We start from the raw sequence: 24,337 nt of genomic DNA, 5'->3' as shown, positions 1-24,337 counted from the left end.
ATCTATGTTTGGAAAATAAGAGGAATATTTCTTCCAGAAGGGAGAACTCACATGGTTGGTTTTACACATGGGAAGATCTGATAGTGTGATTATGATGGGACAAAATGTTTTTTGCTTTGAGCCATTTTTGAAACACAAATTAACTTTTCACCTTTACAAACTCAGGAATAATAAGTGTTGTCTTTATTCTGAAATTGAATGTTACTTTACCTTCTCCCCTTTCTGCTAGATGTTCCCAGTTCCTGGTGCTAGCTCCCTCATGCTGGGACTGCATTTTATTGGGCAAAAGTGGAAGGTGCTATCTTTCAGGAGGATGATTTGTACCAGCTAGACAGAGCTATCTTTTCCGCTGGGAGATCCAATACTGGAGAGGTACAGGGGCTGCTGTGGGTTGTTCCCTCAGCTAGTGCCCTCCCACAATGTGTGTACAGGGTTGGGGATTTGGAAGGGAAGCCAGGTAATAAGGGAACCAGAAAGGACAGCCCACAAGATAGAAATATGACCTTTTGACACTTCCTCCAGCAACACAACTGATGTGCTTCTGGTGCTAATGACCAGCTTCACTGACATCCTGGTCATCTGTGCTCTGATCCCTAGTTCCAATTCATAAAAATTACATTCTATTTAATACTTTCTCCAAACACTCTGTGTGTCTGTGTGCACATGCAAACATGCTTGAGAGATTCTTAAAAATGAGAACTTTAACCCTGGTTACAATGAGACTTGTACACTCTACCTCTCCAGTCTGGTGTTCTCAGGTCCGGCGTGATTACCATGATTAGCCTACTGTCCGCTTATCATGGGTGTGGCCAAGTTTCCCACAGTCCCATAAAGTTTTTGTACAACCACCACCAGGATCTCAGTGTTCTGTGCTGTTATTTAGCTGTAATTTACCCCTCAATGTCTTCAAAGGCTACGCCTACACTTACCGGGAATGTCGATGGCTGCTATGCAATTTCAGGTAGGCCAATTGCTTTCCTAAAATCGATTTTGCAGCTGTCGACTTTTGTCCCTGTCCTCATTGCAGAATGTTGATGGGGGTGCTCCTCCCGCTGACATTCCTTAATCTTTGTGGCTCGCAAGGAGTTCCAGGATTGACATTGTCCCTGGAATGCGCTGTTTCATACAAGTGCAAAACGGCACCCCAGAAGATCGGCCCTAAGCATTCAATCTTCTGTGGCCAGTGGAGACCTAGCCTATGAGCCCAGTAAGCAGTGGAAGTGTTGGTAGTGGTGCTAGACAATACTGACTGGCAAATTCTCTAGTTTGGCACCCATCAGGCCCTGAGGGTGCCAGACTAAAGAGATTCAACCTCTATTAATTCTGCTGTAAAGACAGACTACTGGAACTAATGCAATTTCTGATAACCAAAACACATGCTCAGTCAATAAATGAAGAGGGATGAGTAAGGAATCCGTCAGCTATAGTACAGTTCAAACAAAGACATAGCTCATGTCCTCTTTATCAAATTGACACTCACAAATTTCAATCTATACTCCATGGATAAAATTGCTTCTAGAAAGAGTATACGTGACTTGATCAAACTCGTGCATGACTAAATAAAGCAGGACTGTTGGCAAGTAATATATCCTTAAATCCCACCCCTACCTCCAAGATAAGAGGAAGCAAATATTTTAATCAGAGCACCATGATGTGGAAATCAAAGTATGCCATGGGCTTGATACAGTTGGCAAATACAACTTGTTCTTGCCAAAGCTGTTTTTGTAGAAAATAGACAGTTCATCACATATAAGCACAAAAATGCCCAATAGCAGTAATACATCATCTTTTATTTTATTTTCAGCCATGAAGTCAAAAACAAAAAAACAACCAAACAAAACCAAAAAAACCTCTTTCAAACAATCCTTAGCCTGCCAGCTATTAGATCAGAAAAGTGGGAGTGTTGAATTAAGAATTAAAGGCTTGCTCTTCTAGGACTGAAGTTTATTAACAAACAACAACAGCAGAACATTAACTGAAATAATACCTTTGGAATAGTACCAGCGTTCCCTCTATTTTTTTCTATGCATGGGTGGGATAAATTTTATTATGTGCACTGAGGCTTGTGTGGTGGTACACCACCAACAGAAACATGCTGCCCACAGGTGCTCTGCTAATCAGCTGGACAGCACCTGAATCTCTCCTAGGCAGATGCCCAAGTGCTCAGCTTACAACACTGAATAGCACTATAGAAATAATTGATCTTTTACATCATTACTTAGGTGTTACCAGAAATTAAAAGCGATGATTCAATATAGTGCAAAATAAAATGAAAAATACCATCTTCAGATGAAATTTATTGTATTAAAATTACCTATACACCTATTTTCATGTAATTTTAGTCCCTAATATTCACTGACCACAGTTTGCATGTAGAGTTATGTATAATGGATTCAAACAAAGTCGTCACATTTTAACTAAACAGATAATCACAAGTTTAGTAAACAATATGGAGCCAAATACTCTATAGCTCCGCCACCCAAGCCACCCCTACCATATTAGTTTTGAGCTGAATCAGACCCTTACTCTATCTCCTGGCTAAGCATTAAAGTCCAAGTTGAAGAACATATTTCCTAACAGATACATTTTGACAACAGTTTGAATAACTGCCACAGTAACAGCCATTGTTTTCAATCTAATTTTGATATTCTATCTGTTCCAAATTTTCTTGCTTCACCTTCTTCTGCTGTTGAACTAAACCTGCTCTTGGATGTCAGACTACGTCTACACTACCAAATAAAGTTGAATGCGTGTCGACTTTTTACCACTAGATTTTATAAAGTCAAGGATGAATGTCCACAGATATCCAGAAAGTTGACATAGTGTCCCCCCATTACCTTAGCTAGGTTTGACTGTGTCAGCAATGCATTGTGGGTACCTATCTCACAGTGCCTGCAGTCCTGTTGCACTCTGGGTTTTTGCGCCAGTGTGTTACGTGAAAAAATGCATCACGAGTGCTGTGGACGTCTGATATCATCCCAGAGTGCAATGCCACCCCGCCACCCCTACTGTTGGAAAACAGCCAGCCAGCTCAAGGAATTTCATGTCATTTTTTGAGCCATTTTCCCAAAGCCTGCCCCTGGCTCATGTTGCTGCACGGCACTCGCATGGATCCTGAACAGCTTATAGCCACTGCACAGTGTGTTATGGCCAATTCCCAAAGTGCTGTGCAGTATTTTATTAGACAAAGCCAGTGGGAGGATGAGGTGGATGCAGATGATTTGGATGATGCTATTGAAGAACTGGAGACCAGGAATGCAGAACTGCTGGATGCCCTGGATGCACTGCTTGTAGTGGAGCACAGGTTCTGGAGATGTGAAACCAGCACGCTCTGGTGAGACCGTATCGCCTTGGAGGTCTGGGATGAGCAGCAGTGGCTGCAGAACTTCCAAAAGTGCAAGGCCACTTTCACCTAATTTTGTGATTTGCTGTCCCCTGCCCTGCAGTGCAGCAATACCAGAATGAGACCTGCTTTGACAATTCACAAGCGATTGGCAATTGCTCTGTGGAAATTTGCAACATCCAACAGCTACCAATCAGTGGGAAATAAATTCGGGGTGAGCAGATCTACAGAGGGACCACTGGTGATCCAGGCAGTCAAGGCAATCTGTGCCCATCTGATGTGGAAGAGTATGGCTATGGGAAATATGCAGAACACAGTCAGATCTGCAGTCATATACCCAGTATTAATATTTCCTTTCTCTTCCACTGAGAAAAATAACTTAAATAGATGGTTAACACCACCATTACTGTCTAAATATTTCAGTTCTTTGTTCTTTCCAAAGATCAGATGATGATTATTATTATTCCAACATATAATTTATCAACTTTTTACCTTATTCTTATTACAGCATTAATGCACTGCCACATGCTTTTCATTAGACTTTATATTTATTACCCACTTTTGTCTTGTAAAGACACACTGAAAGGAAGATTCCTGTTTAACACTTTGCCTGCAATGGAACTTCACCTGCTTTCCAGAGGTGTGGACATTGAGACTGAGACATGCTCTGTGACCCCCTCCCCCGATGGGCTGTTGTTTAAGAGTAGTGTTTGGGGGACTGAAGGGTTTCTAAATCAGTGGAGGATCAGATTTGGTTCTTGACCTATGTGGAGCATATATGCCTGCAGCTCTACTCTGTCTCTTCCAGAGGGAGAGCACTTGAAGGGAATAATCCCATTCCAGAACTTTGTGCCAGTGTTCAAGGTGAGCCCAATTTCCATGCCAGAAGATTTGTCTGAAGCAGTTTCAGGCAGGGGTGGAGAGGCAGGGAGGCACCTAACAATTGTCCTCCCACAGAGTATTTTTTATTCCAATTGTTATACTACAAATTATGCAATACAATCGTTTGAGAACAAAGGTGTTTTCATTTGCATTCAGAAAACAAAATCTTGCCTCCTAATGTGGTGAAGTGTCAATATCGTTGCTCATTATTATTTCACTAGTGTCCACTACATGCAAGACATTATCAATCCATATAAGAGAATTACAGACTGATTTCAAAATGCTTAGAAGACACACTGTACATCATATACAGAAACTGTTTTCCAAAAAAGCTTCACAATAAAAAAGACGATGTACTGCCACTTTAATTACACATGCTGTAAACAAACTGATTTATCTAATTTTGGTTGATTTTTGCATACAAAGGTCAAGACTGTGAGCTGCAGAGCAGGACTATATTACATATAATCTTTGTTTACAAAGAGTATCAAGGCTGAAGCAAGATATGCATGGGATACCAACAGGTGACTTTTTCACTAAGTAGGAAATTGTTTATAGTTCCATGAGGCCTGACTAATGGCTTCAGATCTTTCAGAAGATGATTAGGTCATGAATCATCTTTGAGCCTGTGTTTCATAGGAGTCAAGATGATGTGTCTAGTTGCAGAAACAAGAGATAATTAAGGTCATCAACTGATACATGGGGGTCAGACTTCATGGCACTTTGCATGTTTCTTTTTGGGTATTTTTTATTATTTTATGTTGCATTTAGCCTTCTGAGAAAGCTAATCAGGTAATCAGCCTCTTTCACTCAACTCTATTCAAGTATCAGTCTTCCAACATGAAATAGCTCTAGCATTGCTGTGACAGACCACGCAAATGTAGAAAATGTCAGCTGTACAGAGGTAAAGTGGACAAATGGCCAACAGTGCGCATGTTAATATTCTTAAACTGAAAAACTTGTTCCAGTTTATACCCATCTTGGGAGTGGGTGACAAGAGATAGATCACTTGCTGAATTGCCTGGCTCTGTTCATTTCCTCTGAAGAATCTGACACTAGCCACTGTCCAAAGACAGGATATTTTCTAGATGGACCATTGCGCTGATCCAGTGTAGTTGTTCTTATGTTGTTACAGTACAAGGTACCTCATATAAGAATGAAACACTGTACTCCGTGCTGTACTTACACAGCATTAAAAAATTAGCACTTTTAAAAATACAGCATTTTTAACCAGCTCTTGAGTATTCTAATAAAGAAACACATTCTGTTTCAAAGCCAGGACTGGTCATACGATGTTTGAAAATCAGTTCCTCCTATTATAGATTTCTCCCTCAGCTTGTAGAAAATCCATGATTCCCTAAACATTGGTCTTTGAAAGCACATTGACTAAAATCTTCATGCCTAATTCATGAAGTGTAGTCTGGAGATTAGTGGAGCTGGACATAGACCAGGAATACTTTATCATATTCTAATAAGCAGATGCTGAAAATTGCATTTCTAAAGCTACAGTATTAAAGGGCACGCCGCAAAACATGACCTAAACATAACTCAGTCGTTCTACACTGTCTGTAAGGCTTTGATATGATAAAGTATGCTGACGAGGGGAATAAACACAACTAGAAATTGCTGTATTTAAAAAGAAAAGAAAAAAAACTAGCAAAGGTTCAGTGTATACATTAAAGAATACACTGTATATTATAAACAATATGATTTGATCCCTATGGAACAGTCCTTGTACTAGTATTGATTATGTGAACCCAACATGCAACAACATAAAATTAGGCATGTAAGCAAATGTAACAGTAAAAATGCTAATAAAAATAGTCTACACAGGTAAGGTAATCATTACCATAAAATTCTAAATGACATCATGCCTTACACTGCACCAGAAAAATGTGAAGATAAAAAGTACTGCAGATGGGATTGGACTATTTCTGTCTGCCACGGTTTATTTTTATTTATTTATTTATTTATTTTAAAAGGATTTTGTTCACTGTACTTTTTCCTCATAGGCGTATGTTATACTCATTCTCTGACATAAAAAGGGTTTGAAAAAAAAAATCCTTGGGACCTTATTTTCCCCACTGCAGGATTTATCTGGTTGGGGGTGACACAGATCTCATACAGAAGGTGGGCAGTGTCTGTCTCCTCCATGGTACGACCTTTCCTCTTCCTTTGAGAGCACTTTGTAGGGTCAGCATCTGCGCAGGGGAAAGGAGGCAGAGACTGAATGACCCTCCTGTGACTAAGGGAGGTGCCATATTGTCCACCTCCATGTCCACCTCCACTTGGTCAAAGCTGATTACAAATAGCTACTATAGCATGGGGCAATATTATATTTTCTATGCACATCTATGGTGGAGATCCCTAGGACATCTGTAACAGAAGTCCTGAAAGCACAGCTCTAGCAGAGGTGCTCTGCTAGAAAGTAGATTGTTGGAGTGGCTACCAATCTCCTAGTATGAATAGTCAGTGAAAGGTTCCATGGCCTACTTTGTGCAAAGAAGCTCTGCCCCAATGGTGAGACATTGGGAAACCCCTGCAAGGGTAAGTCTCCACTCAAGTAACTTCCATAGAAGAAATGGGAGTTACTTATTTCTTGTTAGCCTCTGGTTTTTGTTTTGACTGAGAAACTAGAACTTGCCAACAAATGTTGTTTTACATTCACCAAACATTATCTCCAACAATAATTAAAGAAGGAACACAAAACCGCCTGATCCTTGATGCAAGTTAGCTCATCATTGATGTCAATGGAGACACACCAATTTACACTAGGTGAGAGCTAGTACACAGAATTTAAAACCCACTATGTTGTAACTATTTTTACTGGTGACCATCACAGAAAAACTGTGATAACTGAACATCACAAATAAAGGATAGAAGGGAAGAAAGAACTAGTTTAATAGTTCATCATCAGTCAGTTAAAATTTCATCACTAATATATAATGTTGAGCTGACCACTATCAACAGGGATTCAGTATGGATGCACTTCTCACTTAACATGTTTCCTTTGCTCACTGTTATTATTAATTATTAATAATTATTATTATTTTCTGTCCCAAACAGGAGAATTCAACACCACTACCCTCTGCTCAGAGACTTAGCCATGTTAGTCTGCAGCTTCACAAATACCAAGCAGTCCTGTGTTAAGGCTTTAAGGTGCCACAGGACTGCTTGTTATCTGTTACCCACTGTTAGTAAACTTTTTTTCAATTAATTTTTACAAGAGCCTTTTGTAAGTATCAAGGTGCTACACTGAACTCCAAAATCCCTCTACACAGGGATCGCTGCATTCACTACTGCAGTGCAGACATGTATGGAAGTATACATGGTCATCAGTCTATCTGCCACCTGCCCTACACTATAGTGCTCAAGTCAGGAAGTTAAGCTTATGTATTATGAGGCAACAATGACATACATTTGGCTTGACTCAGGATCATTGGCACTCGCTCTTCTGATAAGTTAATTAAGGAATTTTAATGACCTGCTTTATTAGGTGACTAAGCAAACTTATTCATAAAGGCTGCGTTGATACTATAACGATTATTCAAAACAACTTCTTCTGGAAGAGATCTTTTGAAAAAACTTCTTTAGAAAGATCACGTCCACACACAAAAAAGTGGATCGAAAAAGCACTTCCCACTTTCGACAGAGAGCATCCACACAGCCCCTGCACTTTCAATAGAGCAGGTCGGGGATTGAAAAACCTGATGCCATGAGGACTGCTATTTCAAAAGAAGGGCTCATGGAGCACCTACACTTGCTTTTTAAAGAAAAAATCATTTGGAAAAAGGTGCTCTTCCTCATCTGGGAGAGGAAGAGGGTTGCCAGGAAAAGTGTTGAATTTTTTTGATTTCTGATGGAAAGTGCATTTTGTGCATAGATGCTCTGTGGGGTTTTTTTTTTTTTTTATAAAGTCCTGGCTTTTCTGGGGGAAAAATAACTTGCTGATGTAGACACAGCCATAGATTTTGTCCTTCCATTCTCCTTCCCACATTTTATATGTGCCAGGTCTGATTTTATCTTGAAGATCCCTCTTTATTTGTGCCTCAGAAGCACTTAGCAAATTCCTGGTTACTCAGAGAGAATGTAGTGTCTTTACGTCTGTTCAATCCATGGACTCTCTGAAAAGCATCAATCATTGCTAAATTGGTGGCGATTTTTGTGACATATGCACCTGCAAATGGATTGAGACGAACCTAACTTTATATGCAGGAGGGCACCGAGCAATCTTCAGATGGTAATGACTTCTTGTCAATAGTAACCAAGGCAAGATATGAAACAGTGTCCTATAATAAAGATAAAAAGGTAAAAAGGTGTATATCCTATAATGAATGTGCAAGCTTCCAAGCTGTTAAGTCCGCCATGAAGCTGGCCATTGCTGCATCCTATAATTTTTTGATATTGTTAACCTTAACTAGTAGATGTGTGTACTTCTCTCAAAAAATCTGCATAGTTAGTGGCAGAGAAAGAAGCTGTGCAACAGCTGATAATGGTGCAAGAGATATTAATAGAATGTAAAGAATCTTCTTGTTTGTAAATTAGAAGCACCAGCTCCTGGTTCTGGTTAGCTGCATTTTATGGAAAGAGAGAAAACAGCCTTGATTTACAGCTGCTGTTGCACTTTCTACCACATGCCTTTCCTCTACTGGTCCTCCTTCTGCCAGGACTGCAAGATCTGTTTCCAATTCTGTTTTTTTGCTGATGTTGGCATGGCAGCATCTGAACCTGTATTTATAGCTACTACCATGACTGCAGTATACAGCCATGCAAATATTTCTGCTGCTCCTACTGACACTGTTGGAACGGCACTTCAATTTATTACTGATACTGCTTTGGATACCTGGCTGAAAGCTTTGGAAAACTTTCTAATTCATAAATTGTGTTGCTGGCACACTGCACATTACTTTTGTCTTGTCTGTCACTAATTAGTCATTGGAACTAAACAAAGAACTTACTTTCTTAAGAGTTCATTCATACTTCTTGTAGATACCATGCTTGAAATCACAACAATCCTCTCTCTGCGATATTACAATGAGTTGCTTTGTAAACAAAGAACAAGGGGAGAGGAACCACCCCCTGCCCCAAAAATATATAAGTTGTATAAGCAGAAATATTTCCAATTATTTCTTCCCCCCAAACTTTTTCATCCAAGATTTTCTGCTATCTCTGTTCCAATTGTCACCTGAACTAATTTGGAGACATAACAAATGCCAAACTGGTTTAAATATCACTGAATGCTTCACAGAGATGAAGAGGAAACAAAACTAATTTCAGTATCCCATTCATTAGTCTTGTCAGAAAAGACTTCAATAGAACAGGACAAATCTGCCTTCTATAACCCAACCAAATTTCATTTAAACAAGGTTCACAACCCTTTACAGACATGCAAATGTTGAGTTTGCCCAAACAAGAGGTCCATGTGCACATTCTGTGGCAATTGTATTTGTGCCCGTGGCCTAAAACTCTGCTGTGAGCCCAGGAGGCCCTGACTCCACACAGCTTACTTGACAGGACTCCCACCCCTACCGGTTTGTGTGGCTCATACGGCACTTGGAAGCTAAGCAAAACGTCTTGCCCTGGCCATTCACTCTGCTCCCATGAAGCTTATAAACGAAGGAGAATCCTTACACTGACGACTCTCTGCTGCAGAACAGACACTGCAGTTCTGTAATCACATTTTCTCATAAAAAAGGAACCTGCTTGGCCAAAGCATGAAGTAATCTGTACTAAGTCTATGAACAAATGGCTGAAATATATTATGATAAATTTTTTAAAAATTGCATGGATGATCATCGTACTCAGCATTTATTATCTAATTAGCTGACTTTTGATCACTTTTTGCTCTTTGGCTGTGACTAAGATGTCAGCAAGTGTCTAACAGAAGATTTTCTGCGGAAACATGACAGAAGTTCATAAGTCCTCTCAGAGTCCACGGCTTTGCTAAAGGGCTTTTATTTTCCACTTTACCAGGGCACACAGGAAACTTGGCCTGGACCAGTGTTCTCTGTAAGCTAAGTGCTTGGGTGACTGCCCAGGAGGCATTCAGGTAATGCCCAGACACCCACAGTGGGCAGCATATGTTTCTATTGGTGGTACGCATCCTCACATACCTTGGCACACTTAACAAAATTATTCTGCTCCTGGATGGAAAAGAAAAGAGGGAACACTGGCCTTACTGCTGTATTAAAAAAGCGTGAATAGACTTTTGTTGTCCAACAACTTCTCAAGCAGTAGCCACTGCTGTAGCAAACTAGCCATATTATTCTGAAAATATATTTATTGTTCAGCCAACTAGCCACACTCAATTAACTAAACAGCCTCTCTCTCTTCTTGGCGGTCACTTGATAGCAAGTATGACATCTTCATGTAACACTCCTATTTCTAACTCTGCTGATGGCTCACCAGCCCAATTCTGGAGCCGCAGGTCTTATGAAGTGGCATTTAGTCACCTGAGATTGAGCAAAAACAGGTTTGTGATGCCCTTAGAAGTCTAGGGCTGCATGCGTGCTACAATGACTGGCTCAGGTGTGGGTAATGTGTTGAACCCCATTTGTGATGGGGATTGAGAACTGAAATTATTCCCCAAATAGCTTGCTGGCTAGCATGTTGGACACCACTGGAAGAGACCAAAAGGACCATGTGGACAGAATTGCAAGACTTTGAGAGAATGAAGGCCATCAATCACATGATCAACACAGCCTCTGGCAGCAGAAAACAAGGCAGAAATGGTAGTCAATAACATCAGAATTAGGAACCCCGAGTGTCAGTATTTCCATGTGCTCATAATCAAGGAAACTGAAAATTTCACTACTATTTGTTTTAATTTTGGTTTTCTATTTTGCCCTCAACCCCAGCTGATTCCACTAGTATAGTAAAAGCTCTATTATCCAGCACCCTTGGAGGAACTGGGGGCGCCGGATAATCAAATGTACCTCTGTGGTGAGTCAGACAGCTGGCTCCTGGCTGTGCTGCCATTGGCCCCAGCATGGCAGCTAGCCCCAAACTCGGCTGCTGCGGGCCGCAACATTGCAGCCAGACCCCAGCCCAGCTGCTGCTGCTCTTAACTGAGCAGCTGGCCCCGCAGCTGCTGAGCCCATGATCATGAGCACAATTATCTGGCACTGGCCACCGGGAGAGCAGGTGCCAGTTAACTGAGCATGCCGACTGGTCGAATTCTGGGTAACCCAGCTTTTACTCTACTGCCTGTCTTGCAACCAGAACACAGAGCTAATGGCTTCCAAATTTCTGATTATTAGCTTTCAGATCTACATGGGAAGGGTAAACACAACAGGTGTCTGAATATGTTTAAAAGAGGCCAGGCACCTTCCCTCACATCTTGTCAATTTATGGCAAGGTTGTTGTATAACCCAGCAGCCTTTATTACAGAAGAGCTGCCCCCCATGGAATAATCTGTGTCAGGGACCTGCAGAGTATGGCAAATCTATCTGCTAAAATGTAGGATTGTGACTGCTAAATGACATGCCTTACAGCCCCTGATCTGTCACTATGACAAAAACAGCTTAAATATACCATATGAAGAAATAATATCCCCACTTCATTTACAGAGTAATCTTCCCTTGCTTTGATTTACCTTCACGTGAAGAGGATACAGCACACCTAGGAACAGTATTCCAAGCATAACTCTCAGTTGTCCTAATTTTTACTCCACGTAACACACGGCTACCTTCTCCCTCCAGCCTACCCTCCTATCTCCCCTTTCCTTCTGCACCCTGCTTCTGTAGCTGTTCTTTGCTATGACTATTATGACTTCAGTGCTGGGCTGCATTCTCTTTGCCCTAAGACTGCATAGTGTCTACACCAGATTGCTTTCATTTTTTGGATTTTATTATCAACTAATATAAGTGAATCATGCACAGTGGAGAAAGAGACAAAGGGGCACATACAAAAGGGCTTCCCACAGTCACAGTGCAGGTAAAGTGTACCTGTATTTCCCCCTTGTGTTCCCTCAAAGGCCATCCACTCTAGGCCCCTGGATTCTTTGCCATCACTTCTATTGTGTCACCTTATAGACAAACAGAAAAGTTTTGAGCATGAGCTTTCGTGAGCACAGACTCACTTATCTGATGAAGTGAGTCTGTGCTCACGAAAGCTCATGCTCAAAACTTTTCTGCTAGTCTATAAGGTGCCACAGGACCCTTCGTTGCTGTTACAGATCCAGACTAACACAGCTACCCCTCCAATACTTCTCTTGAGTGAACACGTGACTCTTTCCACCCTGACCGGGGTTTTTCTAGGCTACACAGTTCCCTGTCCATGGCACCACAAGTTTCCAGACAACTCATACTGTTTAAACAGGCCTGCTTTACTTTCTCCTCACAAGCTATCACAAGCATAATTGCCCATACTTATAAGGTGTCACACACCTTTTCCTAAGCACACTCATTTGCTCTTAAGGTGAAATCATTACAGAAAAAAAATTAAAATAAAAAATGTCTATACACATGCAAATTAGTGACCAGAGATCACCCCCAACTCAACAAGGTCTCTGGTAGAAGTCAGTCCTTCAAACCACATACCAGGGTTTTCTGTGGTTACAAATTCATAACATACCAGCATCTCAGCAGCCCCAGCTGTGGGATTGGCTGAGTAGTGGCACCATTTTTTTTTTCTTCTGAGTTTGAGCTTCTCATCTTGTCCTTTTGTAAGGGGTGATCAGCAGACAAAGGTTCCTCCTCCGGACAAAGATTTAAAAGGTCAAGTTCTTTCATCCTTGGAAGGGGTCTATTTGCATAAGCCTCACCAGAGAGATAATTGCTAGAAAACCCACTTAACTTTATAAATTCTTTCTAGTCCAGTCTTTGACGCTCATTACCACTTCTGAGGGTGTGCATTAGTAACTGCTCGAGCCAGCACATGCAATTCTGAGATAGCACGTACTAGTGACGTAACAAGGGTGAGGTGAGTAAGGCACTTGCCTTGGGTGCAGGGGCTGAGGGGGCGCAGGATGCCGTTCAGGGCACCTGAGGAATTCCTGCTGCCCAAATCCATGCCCCTCACCACTGTGTCCTCCCAGACCCTGCCAGCAAGGCTGCTCCAAGTTCTCGGGCCGCATGACAAATGCTGGAGGGGAGAGGGGAGCAGGGCCAGATCAGGGTCAGGCAGCAGATGCTGCACAACCTGAGCCCTGCACTTGCTGGGAGCCTGTGCTGAGCAGCTATGCGTGACCCAGCTGTGCGCTGCCCTCCACCGCCAGTGCAGAGTGCAGGAGTGGCCTGGCTTGGCCCCCGCATGCGGCTGCTCGGGATTCCTGGGGAGGGGCAAGCCACAGCCCAGAGCCAGGAGCCTCCATGCACTTGACGGGTAGCCGTGTTTAAGTGACTGCTACCAGCCTATTTCCCCACAAGCAGGGTTTGGCAGCCTGTGGCTCCAGAACCACGAGGCTCTTTAAGGAGCCACTTGTGGCTCCGAGTGCTGCTGCCTGCTGTTAAAATGGAAAAAGCGCACAGTTACAACAGAATTTACGGTTGTTTGGTTTAAGTGGTGAGAGCCTCCAGAGCTGCAAGTGGAGTCAGCGGCAGCAGGGACCCCCAGAAGAGGAAGCCGGCAGGGCAAGTTGCTGCCTGTGCTGCACATGGGGGAAGGAGAGCTGGGAGGGGAGGAGCAGCTGAGCCTGCCCTGCTGGAGCCATGCTAAGAAGGAAGCAGTGCGGAGGGGGAGGAGGTAGTGGGGGAACAGTGATGGCCATGGAGGAGCAGTGCACTGAGCTCCTTGTCTCACGCAGGTACATTCCCGGGGGTGGGGAGGTAATTTGGGGCTGATGGATTAAACCTGGGAATATATAACTCCTACCTTCATTGCAGTTGATTGTCACATGGATCAAAAGGAAGATCTGTTGAGAATGAGAATATGGAACAATTTCCAATGAAATCCATGCTTACTTCTACCTCTAAGATATAGAATTAGTAAGATAAGTGTGGCAAACTAGATCCCTGATGTTAGGGGCCCTGACTTCTGAACTGCCAGAACTAAGAGACAAACTAAAAAAACACTTCACAAGGCCAAAAATTATTGTTAATTAATCTGAATAATTGAAAAGAGAAGAATTTAGCAACTGCATAATTATTAACTAGGAAATAACATTACTTAATTTATTAAACTGTATTTTAATTAACATTGTATCTACATTAACTAGACTAGTGTAGACTATTGGCTGGAAAAGATGAGTGCTAATTATTCTGAGGAAAAATTGTACACGTTGAACCTCTCTAGTCCAGCAGCCTCTGGACCTGACCAGTGCTGAACAAGAGAATTTGCTGAATAACAGGAGATGTAATGTCTGGCAGCATTACCAACACTTTCACTGCTTATTGGGCTCTTAGAAGACATTTAGGGGTAAATTAGAGCTAAATAACAGCACAGAACACTGAGAGCCAGGACTGGTGGCTGTAAACAATCTTCATAAAACCACAGAAAACTCAGCCACATCATAAGCAGTCATCTGGCTAATTAAAATCACGGCAGACTGGATGTTGCCATGCGAGAGTGTGCCGAATTAGAGAGATTCAATTTGTATTTGATTTAAACCATATGCAAGCAAACATATAGAAAAATGGCTATAATTTAATAAATGTAACAGCTCCCGAAAGCAACGAATTTGCTATTCATTAAAATACATTCAATTTTTACTAGCAAAAGGCTCTGTCCCATGTTTTGTAACACAATTCAATACTGGGGAGAGCAACACATTTTGCATGTAGATAAAATAATCTCTCTCAAACTATATTAAGACAAGACATTATCCATGATAAATGCCCTTCTGCATGTGGGCCATTCGCCTCTTACTACTTTGAATACGTAATAGTTTGCAAATTATACAATATACAAAGAGAGGAAAAGAGTATTTCATTTGATCAGAACCTCTGTTCACAGTAAGCACAGAAAGAGAATAAATCTTGTACAGCTATTTTACAGCTTGCTTCTTGTATAATCAATAAGACTTATTTTGAAAGATTCATGAAAGTTTAGAATCAATTATGAATGGGAAAGATAGTGAAAAAGGTGTATGTTAGTGGTTGAAGATGTGTTTATATGTGTGATGCTTTTTCCATCTTATTTAGATTTTTCCAAATGACACAAGACAATCAAACTATACAGTAAATATTTTTAAAGAATCGTTCAGTTAAACAAACTATGGTACTTAAGTCGGTATATTTTTCATTCCTAAGGCTCCCTGGATCATGTTGCCTCTGACTATAGATTTGAAGGATACTGTAATTTTTAAGTTATTCTCTTGTTATACTACTTTTTGTTGGAGGTCCTCTTGCCGTACATTTGGTTTTGCTTGTTTTACACTACCAAACATGATATTATATCAGTGTTTATCATGCATGGGTAGAAGTAAACATAATTAAAATGCAATAAATAACTAAGTTGCAAATTTAATAAACTTCCTTATTCTGAGAGTACTGGGATGTGTTTTAAAGCTTTGTAAATGTAATAAATGTCCTTATAGAAAGAGAAAAACTCAGTTTAGGTGAACAACAAGAAGTCCTGTGACACCTTATAGACTAACAGATATTTTGGAACGTAAGATTTCATGGGCAAAGATCTGCTTCATCAGATGCATGAGTGAGGGTTGGGGATTCAGAGGGGTATTTAAAGAGAGGGGTCCCAGTGAAAGGGAGGGCTAGTGCTGACAAGGTCATGGACACCTCTCTGATTTCAACTTAGGTGGTTGCTCTCAGTTCCCCAGTTCCATTTTTATAGTCACATCCTGTTTGTTTTTAAGAGAAATGAAGAAAAATACAAATAATTAAGGAGAGAGAAAAATAAAACTAAGCTATACCAAAAAGCAGCTTCTCTCTTAGATCTTCACAGTTTAACCTATGGGAAGCAACAGGCACATCATACAGGTCTATTAGTCAGCCCTGGGTGCTGGCTTACTTCTCCAAGTCTGGGCAACATTTGGCTACATAGCTCTCATTTTCCTTTGGTCCAAGCAGAATCAGATCACACAATTTCTTTGTCCCCATTCTAAATTATTTTCGTAGAATCACACAAATGTAGGGCTGAAAGGGATCTTAAGAAGACAACTGGTTCATCCTCCAGGGTGCAGCGGATTGAAAATGGCCATCTGACACTATATACCCACTTTGGACAATCTAAGACTTAAGTCCATGATAGAGTTCAACACAGCACTGTTGTGGGAGTCTTCTTCCTTAAGTCTCTGGAGTTCTTATGAAATGAAAGGTTAGATCTCCAAAGACGAACACTGATATTGTTGAAATAAGGTGGGTCACCTTACTTGTCTCTCAGTTATCATCAGACCAACACAGGTACAACAACAGTGCACATATCAACAGTAACATTTGCAGTTGTCAAGCAGATTTGCAGAAAATGGCCTTGGTTTTGGTGATCCTTATTCTGTCTATAAATCAGCAGCTGAACATCCATCTTAAATAATCTAAATTTTGTCCTCAATTATTTGCACTTGCAAAACTGGAAGCTCACTTGAGACCAGGCTGAAAAGCAATCCTTCTAAAATTATCTGATCTTTTTTACTAAGGGAGTCAACTCTTTTCATTTTTGCTAAGGATATTATACATATAGAAAGGCATCTGGGGTTAAATTACCTACAACAAACAATGACAAGAGTTCACAGTCATCATGCATTAAGGCACAAATTAATCATTACATGAGTTCTGAAGCAACTCAGCTACTAAGGTGGACCCAGAGGCATAGTAATATGCAACTAGAAGTGTATGATGGAGATTCTTTACCTCCTTTTAAGTAAGCATCATGGAGACAGGATGCTGATTTAGATGATCTGTGGCTTAATGCTAGATCAGAACCCCAAATATGCCTGTGTAAAATCACAATAACCCCCATAAGGCTATTTTGTTGCGCTGGATCACATCAGTTGAAATGAGATCAGAATATGAGACAATATTTCCAGTTAAGGAGTGAGTGGAAACTAACCTATGATATGCAGAAGTTATGCATCCAATACTGAAACTTCTAAGCTTGTAACTCTCCAAAACACAAAACAAATAACTCCTGCAAAAGCAATTTATTAAGGCTCATGCACTCATGGGCAGTAAAATTAAAGAACGGTGCATCAGCTCCCAAACTGAGATATATATTCTTCTACCCTATAGCCTTTAATTCATAACGCAAAAAACATATGGTTAAAGGATCAAATAATCATTCTTTGCCTTAAGACAGATCCTAAAACAATCATAGATTTTCCTTAAAATCCTTATATTTTAAATTTAACATATTTCTTTTATTTGACTTTTGCTTTTGAGTCTTTCAGGTTCACCTTTTCAAGCTTTTTTTTTCACAATAGAGAAGACTGGAAGCTTCTGTTTGTTTGTTTTTGCTTTAAATGCAAGCTGAGATTCTCCTATGATCATATGACTACAGGAACTGGAAGTTAGTAAAAACATGCAAAATCATGAATATAATCACAGGTTGGCAACACTGGGAAGGAATATCTGAGCCCTGACCTGACATATCTGCAGTCTTTTGACAGTGTTACATTAAAAGTCCACAATTCATTTCTAAGACAATTGCTCAGGTTGCAAATAACTCTGTAGTATTTTGGTGTGTCAGAACATCCCTTAAGGGCATATATAAATGCAGTCTGAATTGAATACTTTTGTTCCTAACCATTAGGATTTGTCCAACAATACAAACTCGATGCATATTTTTCTCTCCAGCCTTCATTTTACACTATTTCTTTTAAGTCCTTGGTTTTTTCTAATTTAGCTGCTCTGCAATTAACTCTTATAAGTTGATATATCATTTAGTATCTTGGATAATACAGAGTCCATAGTACAGAGGAACAGATGCATTCCCAGCAGCATTTACATTATGGACTATCTGGGATCTCAAAAGACCTTCTACAATGTCAAAAGAACTCTTATGTGGAGAAGACACCCTAAACCTCTCTGTCTGGTGATGAGATACTAACCAGCTTTACTTCTGATAAGATGCTTCACGCGAGGTATTCAATTACATCTATAACAGGCTCTGCAGAAAAAATATTTAAAGTCTGCTTTGTCCTTGACTCTTGATTCTGCATGTCAAAAGCACTTAACGCCAAACCCTTTGGATTACCAATACTGCATTAAATCCATTGACTTCTGTACCAGATTATCCAGTACCAGATGCACTGATATCATATCACACATGGATAGACTGATGCTATTTTAATTCTGTCATAGAACTAGTACAGCGTTCATAAATTCAGATGTCTTTGTTTTGGTGGAAAGGATAAGTAGGAACCTCCTACCCAACACCCATTGCCTCCCAATTAAAATGCTTTTATGTCAACCTGAAAAAAATTGTGAAAATTTAGAAATGCACCAAATTAGATCTTCAAGAAAATGCAGCCCTTTTCAGAGAATTTCTGGTTTACGAAACCACAGAGCTGTCCACACTAACCTACAGCTCCCATTGGTGGGTCACCATGCACCGTTGAGGAGTAAAGGGACTTCAAAGTTGCCCAAAAACTTCGAAGTACTGGCAGGTGAGCCATGGCTAGACGTGAGCTGGCACTTCAAAGTTGCTGTGGGGGCCAGGGGGGAGAATTTGCCTAACGAAGTGCTGCATATATACCACAGGACTTCATTAACAAACTCCCAACACCTTACTTACCATCCTCCCTTTAAAGTAGGCAGGTAGTGTAGACAAGCCGTAAGTGTGGTTATGACCCTGAAACCTAAGGCACCATATTTACTCAAAGTGAATTTATCAAGGTGTATTTGCTTTGAATCCACACTTCACTTTGGTGCTGGAGTTTAAAATGAGACAAACTCATACAAAAAACTGATTTCTCTCCCTCTTACTGTCCACAGGCTCCTTTGATCATCAAGCACTATCTTGAATTTTCTACTTTACTCCTGTCAGGCTAAATGTCCTGCAGTGTGAGGACCATCTTTTTGAATCAGGAAGCCTGAGTGTGGATTACCCTAAAGTCTGTTATTACCTTTCCTCAGTCAATCAGAGGGATCATTGATGAGACAGATGACATGTCCACTTCCCCAGAAGAACTAAGTATGATGTGATTCTAGCCGTTGTAGGCCCAGGGTCAGAATCTTGACTCTTCTGTATGCTAACAGATAATGCTACTCGTTGAGGAGTCTGAACCACATTAAGCTATTGGGAAATGTTTTAAATATCTGGAGTAAAATCTGCGTTGTCTATTCAAATAAGCCAATGTATATACAAAAAATAATATTGTTTCTTAACATTCTTTGTAATTTTCCTAAGTAATGGGGCTACACTCGAATATATGCACCAACAACTGATTTTAAGCCAACAGCTTTTCCCACTGGAGTATACCACAGATATTGAAAACTGAATCCTACCATCATCTTGGCAGCCCTGAATGGTATTTCAATAGAATTCTATCCAATCTTCTCTTTTTCTTTGTGATCTTTCTGACTGGCATGAGGTATTATTGTGTCATTAAAAGTCTTTAAGGTCTCTCTCCTGAGCACAGTAGCAGTCTTCACCTTTTTCCAGTGATGCATCTAAAAGGCTTACTGTTATAGCGTAAAGCCCATCATGGAAGTTTAGCATTTGTTCCTCTCCTGTAATATAGCTACAAAAGGGGGGTTATGATCACTGATCATATCAAATTCTGCATAAAGTTATACAAGGTTTGCACAAGGCAGGAACTTGCAACTAATATATATATCCCTAGCATTTCCTTCACACTTGGGCTGGGTATGATCTCAAGGACATAGTTTGACACATGTGTACACTGCATGTTGCAATAGTGTGACAATCCTTTCAAGATAAAAGCGATGTATACAAATTAAGCTGAACTGTGATTTGTTGCTTGTCAGAAATAGCACTTCCATATTAATTTCTTACTGAATCATTTATATTCCTGTCATTAACTAACTCTTTCAACTGACTTCAAGAGAAACAAAGTCAAAAAGGATGATAAGCATAAAATAAATCAAAGGATATCCATATATAAAAAATTGATCCAATTTCTGCATGTCTGACACTTTGACCATGTATTGACCATTTGTGACCATTTTGCACAGAAAAAATCAATCAGTGACTCCCTCACCCAGAACATTTTCTACTTTCATAAAACAAACAGAATAGTAAGAAGATTGTATCACAGTAAACTTACAGCATTGCTACCAACAAAGCAGTCTTGCCTTAGAGACATAAGAACCAACCTAAGGGTTACTCTTGCATTGCCTGCAAGCACAATATTTAAAACAATGTTTTGATACTCAAAGGTAGATCTGACATATTTGTCAGTTTCTCTGGGAGCCTCCAGTGATTAGATTTGGGGGTCAGTCACTTTAAGGTCATCTGGAGACCACACATTTAAATTTCAAATTGAGTACAAACATGATAAGCAAAACTTTTATTTTATAAAGGATAAAAAATCAACTTATACTACTAGTTGGTATGGGCAAAACCTTTCCATTAAATTCTCTCATCCACAAATATAGACCTACAGTCACAAGAGATAATTTTGCTGACAAATAACCTTGATAAGTTAAGATAATGCACATAGACAATTTACCGATATTACAAACTTCTTCAAAATGTGGGCCAACACTCATCCTCTTCAACGGAAAAGAGAAAGCATTAGGTCTCATGTTATAAAGCATCTACACTTACAGAACACTTTCCAAAAATGCTCACAATAAATATGAAAAAAACCAATATTAATGTGAGAGATGGATGCTAGAAAAGCAAAGCTGCCACCAGTGCAAAGGGTTAAACTACAAACACAGTGGAATAGTGTAAAGATGTTTAATACTCAAAATAATACCCATTACAGGTTTTTCTAATCCAGATTTCAGACCCATTCAGCATATCTTTTCATATGAAAAAGGAAACTGAATTTTGAATGATGTTAACACAATTTTTTCCACCTATGGAAAGCTTTGGCTTAAAGCCCAGTGAACACAGTAGCCACATGTTTACAGCCTTTAATTACCTAATTAATGTAGTGTCATTTTAGCAGTTAGCTCAGATGACTATATGCAACTTTTTTTTTTTTTTTACAAATAGCTCTCTTTTTACTAAGACCAGAATACTAAATATTTCAAAGCTTTTATTACAGCAGTACAATCTGAACATTACTAAAATGAAATATAATTACATAAATTGAAAATTCCATGGAGCTCACTATCACATTTATTCCACCTAAACTGGCTTGTGCACCTTGGCTGATTTTTGTGGACCAAAGTATTTTGGCTTCCATATCTCATTTCAGGCAACAAACTCCCAATCAGAGAATAGCATTGGGCTGTCTAAAATAGGAGTTTTCTCAGCTGTGGGCTTGGGCAGCAACTTTTGAAATCTAGGCTCACTGTAACTGAGTGTCCTGTGTGCTCTACAAAACATTGCAGATGATTGTGAACTAGCCGCTGTGTCACTGAAATTCATTTCTCATCTTTATGTAGGTGGAGGCCAGGTGTAAGGCACATTCCTCCCTTTGCAACACCCAGAGAAGGACTTAGATAAAGATCAGATAAAATTGTACTTAAAGGAAGAATGAACTGCTTTATTTTTGCTCCCACTGGAGGACACAGTGCCTGCAAACCAGAAGTCATCCTAATATGGAGTAAGAGAACATACCTAATCTGCTGTCATCTTCCTCCCTCTGGTGCTGGCCAGTGTCAGACACAGGATATTGAACTCAATGGCCCCCCCATAATGGAAATTGCTACTTTTCTTAGTATCTAAGTAAAATCACTGATTCGTTCCATACTATTATGGGGTCCTGATCCATGACTGTATATGCGACAGTAACACATCATAAATAATATGAAGATTCTACTCAGTGCTACTGAGGGTCACTTGACAGATTCATGAAGGGGATATCAGAGCAGAGAATGAAGGTATTCTTAGAGGCCCTGATCAGGACAGTAAAGAAAGAGAGCTAGAAATGGCCCTTACACTGAAAAGACTGACCCCTTAGAAAACTGCTTTCTTTTATCTTATTGGACTGCAGTAGGAAAATAATTTTTCTCCCAAGAAGTCACATTGCTATTACTAAAGTACAGACAAATGTTTTACAGAACAAAAAGGAGATGGCAAGTTTGTGTATATGGTGTCCCCTATTTTTCTCTCTCATATACCTGTATTTAATCAAAGGTGTGTGTATAATCTTCCTTTTTGGCTTCACACTTCTCGAAGGTCTTTTCTACCAGAGACAAGTACCAAACATTTTAATGTAAACTTTTTAATATCCCATGGACAGGGTTGGTGTCACACTGCTACTGCAATTGACTAACATGTGAACTACTGAATTATAAAATTAATGTTGTAGAGAAAAGTACTTACATGAAATAAATTATATCTGCAACATTTGCTGTGTCCTTCATTTTGGCAATTTGCCCATTTTTAAAAGGCCAACATCATACTTGGTCTTTGGTATTTTAACAAGAATGGCTGGAGTCTGATAAAACCCATTGTTCACATGATGTCTTTCTAGTTGGAGTGGGCCATTTCTCTGTTCCACTTATCTGATACATACTTTTAATAAAACTTGATCATTAAGAGGTGGCCTGAGACAGCCAGGACAGCATAGGGGACCTAACATTCTGACGATGCATTTCTGCCGAACTTGCAGCCGTTATAATATACACGAACAACCACACACACTCCTCCATCCCCTTCTCTCCTGGATATCAGCTTGAAGGTGGAAACCCCCTCACACCAATCTGCCATAAAGTGCTATTAAATACTTTTCATTTACCACAACTAGCCAGTGGCAACTCCTCCCAGAGTCACACAAAATCCAGCAAATTAGTATAAGGGTGCAGCTGAAACAGGGAGATGCCAATGACAACTCCACCCAGGGAGCAATATTTAGAGGTCCCACCATTATGCACATAAGATGGGAAACCATTACCCAGTGTGGCAGATCACAGGCTGCAACTGACAGGTGCCAGAGGGATGGGGAACATTTTGGGTGATGGAGGAACCCCTTTTTGTTCCCCTTGTAAGTTCACAGAGGGTGTAGTGCTGCAGGATGGATAGGCAGCTGGGGTTCTTCAAGAGACAGCAAGCAACAAGCTGTAATTAAAGCACCCGTGACCAGTAAAGGCTTCCAGGCTTTCTATAACAGGTCTTCCTTGGCAGCAGGAGGAGAGGGGCATGGTGCCCAGAGAGAAGAAGGTGTCGAGACCAGACCAGACCAGAGCCCAGCACAGCCAGGTACACCATCAACACAGTACAGTGGGAAAAGACACCCCCGCCTCCAGAGGGTAGTGGTGGGTGAAGAGGCCCAGAGAAAGAGTATTGCCATGGGGCAGGGGCAAAAAAACCCACTAGCTCCCTCTTTCCCTAGGGTCCCTGGGCCAGAGTCCAGGGCAGTGGGTGGGACTGGACTACCCACAACACTTCCCCTGGTAGGGCTGGACAACTGGGGCAGAGCTGGAGCAGCTCAAGGCTAGTGGAGAGGGACCTGCTCCACCCCAAATTCAGACTGGCCTGCGATGAAAATGGCTCAGTAAAGGGAGACCCTTGCCAAGTCCCAGGGCAATGAATGGGGCCTCTCTGAGCCTCTGAGGCACACAAGGAGCCACCCGGAAGTGCAGAATCCTTAAGGAACAATCAAGGGATCCATCACACCAGCTCCATCCCCCTGACCTGCAACCAACTGCAGCAGCAGTACATAGCATAAACCCCTGAGCCTGGATGAAGAAGCAGCATGTAAGTGCATTCTCCCCCATATTGTTCATCAGGAGATGGGTAATAAGGCAGAAGGAATAAAGAGTGTAGCAATAGTTCCCGCACATCAGATGAAGAGGATGGTGGAAAGGATAGGCAAGTGAATACTTCTAAAGTTTCCAAACAAGATTTGTCCCTCCTGCTGTGAAGATGTTCCCAGCCTCATCGAAAGGTAGCAATGAGTGAGTATTTCTGAGGTCACTTGCCCAACACTACTATTGTCATCTGATCCTAAAACATTAAGGTGAAGGGTTTTTTTTTTTTCCCCCTCCTCTATGACATGGGCCAAGACAGTTTGGACCTGATGCTGATCTCAGTTATACTGTCTTCATCTGATTTGCACAGCCCACCTGCTGAAATCAGAAACTATCCCTCAGTAGGCGATATGTCGGACTGATGACCTTACTAGGACAAAAGAGCATT

The 24,337-nt window shown here is 40.7% G+C and overlaps 1 protein-coding gene across 3 annotated transcripts in view; it reads right to left on the bottom strand.

The window, feature by feature from the left end:
* The window catches only part of WWOX (WW domain containing oxidoreductase), a 768,476-nt gene that overhangs the window by 412,811 nt on the left and 331,328 nt on the right, over window positions 1-24,337 (bottom strand). The window contains exon 9 of one of the 3 annotated variants that reach the window (XM_075009262.1): window positions 14,039-14,078. The exons of the other annotated variants lie outside the window; for them this stretch is intronic. Coding sequence (XP_074865363.1) covers window positions 14,039-14,078 — 40 coding nt within the window. The remainder of the gene's footprint in view (window positions 1-14,038; window positions 14,079-24,337) is intronic. 3 annotated transcript variants of the gene reach the window in all.

The sequence above is a fragment of the Carettochelys insculpta genome, chromosome 14, assembly GCF_033958435.1.
Source record: "Carettochelys insculpta isolate YL-2023 chromosome 14, ASM3395843v1, whole genome shotgun sequence".
Taxonomy (NCBI): Eukaryota; Metazoa; Chordata; order Testudines; family Carettochelyidae; genus Carettochelys; species Carettochelys insculpta.
Note: the sequence above shows the minus strand (reverse complement) of the source record. Positions and strands in the feature narration are given on the sequence as shown.